Source organism: Squalius cephalus, assembly GCF_949319135.1.
Source record: "Squalius cephalus genome assembly, chromosome: 14".
Taxonomy (NCBI): domain Eukaryota; kingdom Metazoa; phylum Chordata; class Actinopteri; order Cypriniformes; family Leuciscidae; genus Squalius; species Squalius cephalus.
The window spans coordinates 34,570,991-34,583,048 of record NC_137135.1 but is presented as its reverse complement, the minus strand read 5'-3'; the positions used below and the strand labels follow the sequence as shown (position 1 = coordinate 34,583,048).

General features: G+C 37.5%; 1 protein-coding gene across 2 annotated transcripts in view; it reads left to right on the top strand.

Annotated features, from left to right (window-relative positions):
* sec24b (SEC24 homolog B, COPII coat complex component) overlaps positions 1–12,058 on the top strand; it is a 34,625-nt gene that overhangs the window by 17,054 nt on the left and 5,513 nt on the right. For both annotated transcript variants that reach the window (XM_079892035.1, XM_079892034.1), the window contains 12 exons: positions 106–218; positions 312–430; positions 1,247–1,302; positions 1,491–1,697; positions 2,911–3,034; positions 3,127–3,285; positions 4,201–4,374; positions 5,150–5,260; positions 7,362–7,537; positions 7,761–7,898; positions 10,101–10,205; positions 10,287–10,379. In XM_079892035.1, coding sequence (XP_079748161.1) covers positions 106–218; positions 312–430; positions 1,247–1,302; positions 1,491–1,697; positions 2,911–3,034; positions 3,127–3,285; positions 4,201–4,374; positions 5,150–5,260; positions 7,362–7,537; positions 7,761–7,898; positions 10,101–10,205; positions 10,287–10,379 — 1,575 coding nt within the window. The remainder of the gene's footprint in view (positions 1–105; positions 219–311; positions 431–1,246; positions 1,303–1,490; positions 1,698–2,910; positions 3,035–3,126; positions 3,286–4,200; positions 4,375–5,149; positions 5,261–7,361; positions 7,538–7,760; positions 7,899–10,100; positions 10,206–10,286; positions 10,380–12,058) is intronic.

The window sequence follows — 12,058 nt, the reverse complement described above, 5'->3', positions numbered from 1 at the left end:
TCTCTGTTACTGTAATCTCCTATTATCACTGTAAAGCTGCTGTGAAACAATCTATACTGTTAAAAGCGCTATATAAATGAAGGTGACTTGACTTTCCTTCTCTAGCTGCGGCCTCCTCAGCCTGCTGTGTACCTGTTCGTGTTGGATGTGTCCCATAATGCCGTGGAGTCGGGCTACCTGAATGTGTTTTGCCAGTCGTTATTGGACAACCTAGAAAAGTGAGATATTAGCCTTTACTCAAATCAGATAGCATGTTTATTCACACCCACCCCTCAGATATGACGAGGCTTGTATGTGTTTCTCTGTCTCAGATTGCCCGGAGATACGCGTACACACATCGGGTTTGTGACGTTTGACAACACCGTCCACTTCTATAACCTGCAGGAGGGTCTTTCTCAGCCTCAGATGCTGGTTGTGTCTGATATTGATGGTAATCTTGTCTGATTCTCTTACTTTTCTTTCTCTGCGTTCACTGACTTTAGCTTTGCACATCAAGGGTGGCTTTTGTCTAATTAATAGCAAAGTTTTAGCACAAAGAATTGCCCATTATTGATTGATAATAGCCACTTTCACTCAAGAAATCTGTTATCTTAGCCTAAGATTGGCATGATTTTATCTGTTTTTACATGAGAAGCAGCTTTTCATGTCTATATTGGCACACCACCGTTCAGACTCTCTAATGTCATTTGTCAGAAATAGAGTACTACTAGTTTGGAAAAAGGAAAATAAATTATATCATTTATATTATAGCATTTATTTACTATATATCAATTTATTATATATCTATAAAATCTATTTAATTTTTTTAGTACTCTATATGTTATATTTCTGTGTGTATGTATGTGGAACTGGTAGTCTACCATTTCTCGATTATTTATTATATCTGAATCTACAGTGCATTAACTTTTCATGACAATGTTTATGCATTTGCCACATTATTTGGTCAAAAATCTTTATAATTTGCGTTTTTTACTGCAAAATTATGTATATAGAATATAGTCTCATATTTCTGCTGCTCCTTCAATATAGAGACACTAGAAGTTGTTAAACACGCTAACTGATGCCTTTTTGTCTTCAAATTAAGCTTGTTTTGCTCAAAAGTATGCTTGAAGTATGTGTAGATCCCTTTAAACTTAACGTAACTAAATGGTTTGTTAATCACACAAGGCCATATTGCCTTTTCCATTTTAATTCTAATAATTGTGCAAAAAGAGGCATTGTTCTTCAATTGTTTGATTCTCTTTAGATGTTTTCATCCCGACACACGACAGTCTGCTGGTGAATCTCAAAGAGAGTAAAGAGGTTTGAATCTTATCTTTCCCCTCTCTATATTTTAAGTCCTTGTATCTTTGTGTGTGTGTGTGTGTGTGAGGTCAGCCCTGTGTTTGGGTTTCCATTTCCCGGTGTCATATCTCAGTACTGCACAAGCTTTGATATGTGACACCGTTTTTGCAGCTGCGTTATCTGTGTGTTTGTGCATGTGCTCACAGCTGGTGAAGGACCTGCTGAACGCTCTGCCGGGGATGTTCACACACACGCGAGAGACTCAGAGCGCTCTGGGTCCGGCTCTGCAGGCGGCCTATAAACTCATGTGCCCGACCGGAGGCCGAGTGTCCGTGTTTCAGACCCAGCTGCCCACTCTCGGCGCTGGACTCCTGCAGTCACGGGAAGACCCCAACCTCAGATCCAGCACCAAGGTAACTCTCCTGAATCATCATTCAAGTTCAACAAACGCTGATCCTACATAAACAAACAAACATTCATATCAGTGGATGCTCAGATAAGTTTTTCAACCAGTCATAAGGGAATTAGCATTTACCTGCATAGAAATTGGCCTTCTAGTTAGAGGCATGAATAAAAAGCTCTTTTCCAGCCATAAATATTCAGGGTTTCTGCGGGTCTTTAAAAAGTCTCAAAGACTTAAAGTCAGTTTGATAAAAGTAAAGGTCATAAAAAGTCTGAAAGTCGGCATGAAACTGGAATTACACTAGTGTTTTCTTCCCTATTGTGTCGTATATCCAAGTGAAACAAGAAGAACAAGAACAAATGTGGGCGGGGCTTGACTTTGTCTGCGGGGAATTGATTGGATGGTTGTGGCTTGCTATTAGTGGATCTCATGTGAGTGACAGGTTGCCCCGCCCTCGTCATCAGAGAAGAGAAGAGATGCTGTGAGAGGAAGTTATTCTGATTCAAAACAATAATGATGTGCACAGATAAAACATTTAAAATAAACACTTCAGGATTCCATAAAAGTAAGATTTGTCCCTTTTGATTAATGGCCACTTAAAATGCTTTAAACAGACGTTTTAATTATCATTTTAGAAGGTCTTAAACTAGGGGACTGAAAAACAGGAAGTAGTTCGCAATGAATATGCCAAGTAATGCATCACTTATGTAAAGCAATTGCTTGTTACATAGTGTTGATGAATTATGACAATGTTTGCTTTATGGTGTTTCTATCGTAAGATGTTGTAGATGTTTGTACGTAAGAGTGCATATTTTACCTCCCTTGTCTTTTTCAAAGAGCTGCTGGAAATAGTAAAGCATAGACATTTCAAAATAAAAGTCCCAGTGTATTTTATGCTTTGTTATAATTAAAAGGACTGCATTATGGATAACATTTTTCTGGTTTCGGTTGCTCAAACTGTATCTGGCATTTAATTGAACTCTTGTTGCTTCTCTCAGGGCCACCCTGTCACAGGAAGGAAAGACTAAGAACATTATCCAACACATTATATATATAGAATCTGAGATATGATATGCTTTGAGATTGCATGAGTTTGCTCTCTATAGACATATGGTATTCACTTTATTTGTGCAGGTCTTAAAAAGTCTTGAAACCCTGTTAATTCTCAAGAGCAAATACTGTATTATGTGTGAAGGAATTGCGTTTTGTTGGTTTGGTTCTAGAATGTCCAGCACTTGGGTCCTGCTACAGACTTTTACAAGAAATTTGCTCTGGACTGTTCTGGACAGCAGATCGGAGTGGATCTGTTCTTACTGAGCTCCCAGTACTCAGACCTGGCCTCTTTAGGTACACATACACACACACACTCGATGTTCTTTCTCAGCTCTTATATGTGACTTAAAGTTGTGAGATGAGAGCTTTTGTATCTTCTTGTGCAGCGTGTGTGTCCAAATACTCAGCCGGCAGCGTCTTCTACTACCCGTCCTTTCATCACATTCACAATACAGCGCAGAGTCAGAAATTTCAGAAGGATCTCCAGCGATACTTCAGCAGAAAGATCGGATTTGAAGCCGTCATGAGGATCAGATGCACCAAAGGTAAGCGGGGGGAGGAGATACTCTGACCAATCATGTCACGATTGACCAGTTTCTGTAGGGCCTTGTGATTTCCACTATGAAGGAAATGCGAATGGAATCGCACAATCCTATTATAAACATGGAATTTACTGTATAATACATAATGTTACGGAATTTGAATAAGTAAATCAAAAGTATGACTGTACAATATTGACAATATCAAATCACAATGTGTACTAGTGTCTGAATATTACACACAAAAAAAGACTGCTATTGAAATATAAAGTCTGTTTGTTCTACTACATATACTGAAGCATGTGACATCTTTACTGTCTCGCTATATGAGGACGTGAACCCATGAACTTCATCTGCAGAGCTGCTCTGAGTCTCATTTCTCAAGCATTTAATTTAATTCATCTATCATCAAATACACAGATACTCAAAGGTCTACATGAAAACCCTTCCAAAATAAAAGTTTGGTTTAATTTGAAGAAATTGTGACAGAAATATATTAGGTTACTATTGTACAATAGAATGGACTTTTCTAAGTAATAATAATAATAATACCTAATGTATTTAATAAAAATGTTTTTTTTAGTTATCATCTGATTACATTTTAAACGATTAATTAAAGTGATAAAGTTTTATGCATTTATCTGCTGATTATCAATGTTTTTGAATTAAAATTTGCATCAAAGAACACAGAATAAAGAAAACTAAAAAAAAAAAAGAAGTCATTCATAATATCATGAATTCAGTTGATTAGACATGCTTTTTGATTATTAAAATGCAATTAAACCATTTAAACAGAATCTAGATTAATTAAATTAAAATGGCACAACAAGGCTGATTTGAGAATATACTGTACTGTTTGTAAGTAATCTGTTTGTATAATCTTTTTTTTTGTGTGTGACACTTTCTCTGATTGGTCAACAGGCTTGTCCATCCACACTTTCCATGGCAACTTCTTTGTGCGCTCCACTGATTTGCTGTCTCTGGCCAACGTGAACCCGGACACTGGTTTCGCAGTGCAGATGTCCATCGAGGAGAGTTTAGCCGATACGTCGCTCGCTTGTTTTCAAGCGGCTCTTCTTTACACATCAAGCAAAGGTAAACGAGTGTGTGCACATTTACAATAGTCCAGTTTTGATATAGTATACAGAATAGAGTTGGGGATACTTGGACTCGGACTGCAATTATGAATGACCTTGGACTCAGGTGGACTTGTACTCGAACTTGACACAGACAAGACAATTTTTTCAAAAGTACAATTGAATCCACCGTTTTTGTGTGTGTCCCTTTAAATGCAAATGAGCTGCTGCTCCTGGCACAGGAGGCAGAGCTTCAAGAGCTCGTGTCCTTTTACCTCAGACGTGCACTAAAAAAAATTTAAAAAACTTTTAGCCTTTTATGTTCAAACCGAAGTCAGACAATGATGGAGAGACTCAAGAAGTGACGACATGTAGACAACATTTCTGAATGGTTAGTTGAAGAATTTATGTAGCTTATGTGTAGTTATCTTCTAGTCATTGATTAGCATATTCTGTCTTGATAATCTATAAATCATGTTCTGGGGGCGGGGTTTAGGTACATTTTAGGGTTAGTGATGTCACTAACCCGGGAGGAATGTGGTGTAGTCTCTACCAGCCGTTTGTTGTAGTCCTTAAAAAGTGATTTCCTTTGCTTTGAACTTTGAGCGTTGCAACTTTGCAGATGTTGTTTATGCTCAAACAGCAACATTACACACTAACTAAAGTTAGAAAAGTGAAATCATATTCAACTACCCCTTTAACCGTTTCCCACGCAAACTTGGACTTGACACATTGGACTCGAACCCAACACTAAGTGAGATTTTGTCTGATTGGTATATATTTATGATTGACAGGTAAACGTCGAATCCGAGTGCACACTCTGTGTCTGCCGGTGGTCAGTCAGTTGAATGAAGTGTTTTCTGGAGCGGATATCCAGGCCATCTCATGCCTGCTGGCCAACATGGGTGAGTGGAACAAACACATTGACATTTTAAGTGCCGAATGCAATTCTGTAGCTAGTGTGTGTATAATGTGTTTCTAGTATGTATTAGGGGTTGAACAGACTGATCATGGCCTATAGAGAGCGAAACCGGATAAGAAATCTTTCAAGTCCACTTTTACACTAAATTTGAGTTAAAATGGCAAATAAATGCATACTCTGAGAGCGCTCCACAAGATATGTTTGATAACACCATCTGGATGTTCAAAATCTATCGTGTGAATGCACGTTTTACACAGCTTATTGTACACGTCAAATCGCACGCACACAGAATCGTTCAGAAGCGCAGAAATGTATTATAAACTCTGTTCTGTGATTTATCAATAAAACAGCTTAGAAACTGAAAAGTTCCAGTGTATATTTCTTAGTAACTTAAAGGATTAGTTCACCTCAAAATGAAAATTTACTGATAATTTACTGACCCCAATGCCATCCAGGATGTTCATGTCTTTCTTTCTTCAGTGGAAAAGAAATTAAGTTTTTTGAGGAAAACATTTCACGATTTTTCTCCACACAATGGACTTCAATGGCATCCAAGATGTTGAAGTCCAAATCAATGCCGTTTCAAAGGGCTCTGAAGTGCTTCAAAGGGCTCTGCATGATCCCAGCTGAGGAAATAGGGTCTTATCTCGCAAAACAATCGGTCATTTTCTAAAAAAAACAAAACATTTATATACTTTTTAACCAAATTTGTTCGTTTTGTGCTGGTCTGCGACGCGGCAGGCATTACGTAATCACGTTAGAAAGGTCAATTGTACCGCCCCATTGTTTACAAAGCGAACACGTGAAGACTAATACAAAAGCCCTTTAACAAAAAAGGTAAAACAATGATGTCGGACGATTTTGAAGTTGGAGGAGAAAATGAGATGGGAGTTTTTCACCCTACCCTACCCTACCTTTTTAAAAGTTTTCATTTTGAGGTGAACTAATCCTTTAAACCCACAGCTCAAACTAATGCATTCATATAAATGTAAATTTTGCCTGTGCTACTTTATCTAAATCTGATTTAGAACGAGCAGAAATCTGTGAGAAATATAACAACGACCCAAAGACAAAAGAACTGATAAAAATAAGCTGATGTTGGATAAGATGAGATTGGAGCGCTGTGTCATATGCCATATCTGTGCACAGGAGTCTCAGCTCGAGGTTCAGGCTTATTTGTTCATCAAAGACGTCATCAGCGACTAGTCGACTCGAGTTTCATCACATAAATGTGGACTTTAAAAATTCTGAAGTCGTTCAAACCCTAGTATATATCTATCAGTTTAACATCGCACTGTATTTATGCTAGGGCTGCAACTAACAATTACTTTGATCATTGATTAATATGTCAATTATTTCTTCAATTAATCGGTTTAAATGATTTATTGTCTAACAATAAATATTTATACAAAATGGAAATACTCGCATGATAATTTAGGAAGATTACTATATACCGCCTAAAGGGACCTTTGCGAAATTAAAAAATATACAGACTTTTGTGTGCGAGAAACTTTTCACATGCGCACAGGGATTATTTGCATGCTCACGCCTTACAATTTCTGCTTTATGTATAGGCTATAACCTATGTCCTTTGTGTGTCGCTGCCATTTTACCATGAAGAAAACAAGAGTATGGAAATAGGGGTAACACTTTACAATAAGGTTCGTTAGTTAACATTAGTTAACATGAACTAAGAACGTATACAGCATTTATTAATCTTTGTTAATGTTAATTTCAACATTTACTAATACTTTATTAAAATCTTTAGTTAATGCACTGTGAACTAACAATGAACATCTGCATTTTTATTAACTAACGTTAACAAAGATTAACAGTAACAAATGGATTGCTCATGTTAGTTAAATGTTAACTAATGAACCTTATTGTAAAGTGTTACAGAAATAGGTTATAGACATTATACATATATGTGAGCTCGCAAAAAAATAATTTGCGCACGTGAAAAGTTTCTCATGCGCACGCAAGTGTCTATTTTTTATTTTTTGCAAAAGTCCCTTTAGGGGCTCTGTAGATTTGTTAGTTTTGCCTGCTAGAAACATCATGTCTCTCTGTGTGTCTCTTTGCAGCTATCGATCGCTCCATCTCCTCCAGTCTGTCTGATGCGAGAGACGCGTTAGTCAATGCCGTGGTGGATTGTTTGTCAGCGTATCGTGCGAATGGCTCAAACATCCAGCCCTCCGGCCTGGTGGCGCCTGCCTCCCTGCGTCTGTTCCCTCTATATGTACTAGCTCTGCTCAAACAGGTGGGGGCGCTGTATGCACATACAAAACCAGACATTCAGTGACTAACCTCACTTCAGTCGAAAGCCATGAAACGGATTATGGAAATTTGTTTCTTAGGGGAAAAAAGTGCAAAATAAGAAAAAAATCCTACATATTTAGAATGCAGTAAATTCTTGTTATTGTTTCCCCCCCCCCCGATCTCATTCGATATATTTAATATTTTTGTCTTGTTTCGTCCTGCAGAAAGCTCTGCGAACTGGTACGAGCACCCGTCTGGATGAGCGAGTGTTTTCCATGTGTGAGTTTAAGAGTCAGCCGCTGCATCAGATCATGCGTATGGTTCACCCAGACCTGTACCGCATCGACAACATGACCGAACAGGTAACGCACATTCATACAGGTGTGGTGTATAATGGTACATGGTGTGATTTAACCAGGATGAGGATGTAGAGTCCATCCATAATAATTAATGCTCTTTATCACCACATGTTACCATTGAAAAATATAATCCCATGTAATTCAGGGAGCGCTGGCCCTTTAATTAGTTACAGTATTAATAGTTTTCTGTAAAGTGCTTTGTATGGAAAGTAGGGCTGTAGTCAAGACCACCTTTGTCGAGTCCAAGACAAGTCCAAGACCAGGACTAGTCGAGTCCAAGTCAAGACCGAGTCCAAAGAGGTTCGAGTCCGAGTCAAGACCGAGTCCAGGACAGGAAAAAAAAAGTCTGCTAAAAAAATATAGGCTAGCCTATAGAAATTAAATCATTATGTAATAATGAAATAATGAATAATTTTTTTTTTATTTAAAATAATTGACTAATTCAAAGAACAACAACAAAAAAAAAAAAATTATATAGGCCTAAAGGAGCACACACATTCGTTTCGACTGTCTGATCAGCCTTACATTCTGTTCCTGTCAATCATACAGGCGATGTCAACCAATTAAACTGCATGAGGGAGGGCCGAGCCAACTCACAGACACACACACACACACACAAGAGATGCGGATAAATCGCGGATCGGGCGGATGACGTGACGAAAAATAATATTTTAATTTAATTCGGGCGGGTGGCGGCTGAAGCAATCAAATGAAAAAAGTTTGCCACTAAGCAAACCTGCAAGTTATGAGCTGGGTTATTTTGTTTCGATATTAGCTATATTTTAAAACAGCCAGTCATTGGAGCCTACCACTCGTGGAATAGGCAAAGAAAGAAAGGTAAGACAAAAAGTCGGAAAACTTTGCTCATTAATTAGATGTGCAAGGCAAGCAGGCAAGTTTTCGGGGTGTTATGGACAATTAAAAATGTGAATATTCACGTTGCACTAGCGGTGGACTTTCAGTGAGTTTATTTACACATTTATTTTTTAAAGAGCCGTTTGTGAGTCAAAAGAGCCAGCTCTTTTCAGTGAGCTGAGTGAAACGAGCCGGTCCAAGACCGGACTCGAGTACTACAGCCCTAATGGAAAGCATGCCAAAATGCCAAACGTGCATAGACATACTCGTACTACAATAATATAAACATGAACATCAAACCTTCTTGCTTTCAAAACTTGAATAGATGATAATATTGATTTCTTTTCCACCCGTTATCATTTGTTCTTAAATATCTACACTATCGGTCAAAAGTTTGGAATAATTATGATTTTTTTTTCATGTTTTTGAAGTCTTTCAAGGCTGAATTTATTTGATCAAATACAGTAAAAACAGTAATATTGTGAAATATTATTATAATTTAAAATGCCTGTTTTCAATTGTAATGTATTCGTTCAGATCATGTGTTTAAAGCTGAATTTTCAGCATCATTGCTCCAGTCTTCAGTGTCACATGATCCTTCAGAAATCATTCTAATATGATGATTATCAATGTTGAAAATGTTTTTTTTCTGCTTATCTTTGTGTGGAAACTGTGATAAACTACCATTCAAAAGTTTGGAGTAAGAAAGATGGGAAAAAAATAGTTAGCCTATTCAACAAGAAATGCATTAAATGTGACATTTATAATGTTTCAAAAGATTTCGTTTTTTTAAAAATGCTCTTCATTTGAACTTTCTATTCAGCAAACACAAAGATTCATTAAGCAGCAAGAACATTAATAATAAAAAGAACAATTATTAATTATCAAGCACCAAATCGGCATATTAGAGTGATGTTGCTTCAATTAATCATTTAGAGCAGGGTTCCTCAAACTTGGTCCTGGAGGGCCACTGTCCTGCACAGTTTAGCTCCAACCCTGATCAAACACGCCTAGCTGTGAGTTTCTAGTGATCCTGAAGACATTGATTAGCTTGCTCAGGTGTGTTTGATCAGGGTTGGAGCTAAACTGTACAGGACAGTGGCCCTCCAGGACTGAGTTTGAGGAACCCTGATTTAGAGGTTCACGACAAAGTTAAATTATAGGAGCAGGGGCACTACAATAATGAAACAAGAACATAACTCTTCAAAGAGATTTGTGCTTTATGCTTATTTTTATGATGCTTTTTCTTTAAGTGCTAACAAATTTTCATTTTTTTATTTATTTTTAATGGCCAGTAATGATGAAGTTTGAGATTAGACTGAATAGATCTGTGTTTTGTCTGTCCTCTAGGCGGCGCTGCATCTGAACGACTCTGTGATTCCTCAGCCTCCTTTACTGCAGCTCTCAGCAGAGAAACTCACTAGAGAAGGAGCGTTCCTCATGGACTGCGGCAGCGTGAGTGTATCTCTACACGCATACGACAGCGTTGTGTAGCGGCAGCTTCGCTCACTGTGGTTTCTGTCCTTCGCTCTGTAGGTGATGTACTTCTGGGTGGGGAAGTGCTGTAACGAGATGTTCATACGTGACGTGTTGGGCTACCCCAATTATGCATCCTTACCGTCCAACATGGTGAGTGTGTGTCATTGGTGAACTCTTTTGTTTTTCATTTCTCACATGTATCTTCTTCCACTCCGTTGTGTTAAAGGTGACGGATCAGGTATCATATGGAAAACAGGATTTTCCTGCTCTGTAAAAAAAAACATACTCAAGTTCACAACTCCCTCCCTCGTCTACTCGGACCATTTATTGAAACGAAGCTGCAAAAATTATGTTTTCAGAAATCATAATGCATTAAATGGTTAGTTCACCCAAAAAATTAAAATTATTCCATAATTTACTCAAGCCATCCTAGGTGTATATGACTTTCTTCTTTCAGCCGAACACAATCGGAGTGAATATTCTGGCTCTTCCCAGCTTTATAATGGAAGAATGAGTGAATGGTACCCAAAAAAGCACATCCATCCATCATAAAAGTAATCCATACGACTCCATGGGGGTTAATAAAGGCCTTCTGAAGCGAAGCGATGCGTTTTTGTAAGAAAAATACCAATATTACTTAATTAACTATAATCACTGGCTTCTGGTAACGGCCATATGCGAGTCTAGTTACTAAATAGTAAATACTATAATAACCTAAAATTTGATAAAAGTAAATAAAAACAACAAAATTACTAAAACCTTAAAGGGGTCATGAACTGGCTTTTTAATTGTTGTCTGAGGTCAACTTAAGACGTTCGCTTGGTTTTTACATTCAAAAACATCAAAAGTAATAGGCTATTTTCTGCCCTGGTTTTGAGCCTAGCTCTGGTTTTTATGGGCGTGCCGCATTGAAGACTTGGAAGTAAACGCCCACTATGATTGGATAACAGTTTTGCATATTATAATGAGTTTGACTTAATGCACGAATCGGTGGGCGGGGCTAAACAGGCAGTGTTGAAGTAGGCGTTGATCTTCTTCTGCGGAGGCGGGGTTTGATACCCTTTGACCTCATAGATCCCCACTTTGAAAAAGGAAGTTTTCAGTTCTGAAACTTACAGGATATTCTTATAGTATGATGACCTCTTATATGTCAAAAGCTCAAGGAAAATTTGATTTCTCAGTTCATCACCGCTTTAAAATATAAAGATACGCTTAAAGCCTGTCAAACAGAGCGCGAGTACTAAACCAAGTTGTCTTTTGCATTTTATAGTCAAATACACACAAGGTTTACTGAAACACAGTCGTCTATGTCTTAAGTGAACGTAAACAGTTGGGAGAAAGCCAAAACCACAGACGCTTGTCATTTAATGTTAATCAAACAACAATAGACAAAAAGAAAATCACTCACTGCTCTTGGCTGAATAACTTCAGTAGCTTTAATAAGAATCAGTGTATATAGAATTAACACAGTGAAGTCTATGTAGCGTTTTATTTTTACATTTATTAAATTTCAACTGTTAAATAGACATACTGTGAAAAAATATTATATTGCATTTGTAATGTGTATCTGGTTTCATTTTTAATAGCAATGATAAAATAAGGAATAAAGATTTTCATCTTCGCCCACCTCTACTTTTCTTTTATATTTTGTTATCTTGTAAGGCTACATTTTTAAAATGGAGAAAATAGTTTGGCTGTGCTGCGCAATCACATGGAAAATAGAAAAATCAACATGAGAAAGTCGTGATATGATATTTTTGCCATATCAATGATACTCAAAAACACTGCAATTATCATAAAAAACTAGATTATGGCCTTTTATGTTGCAA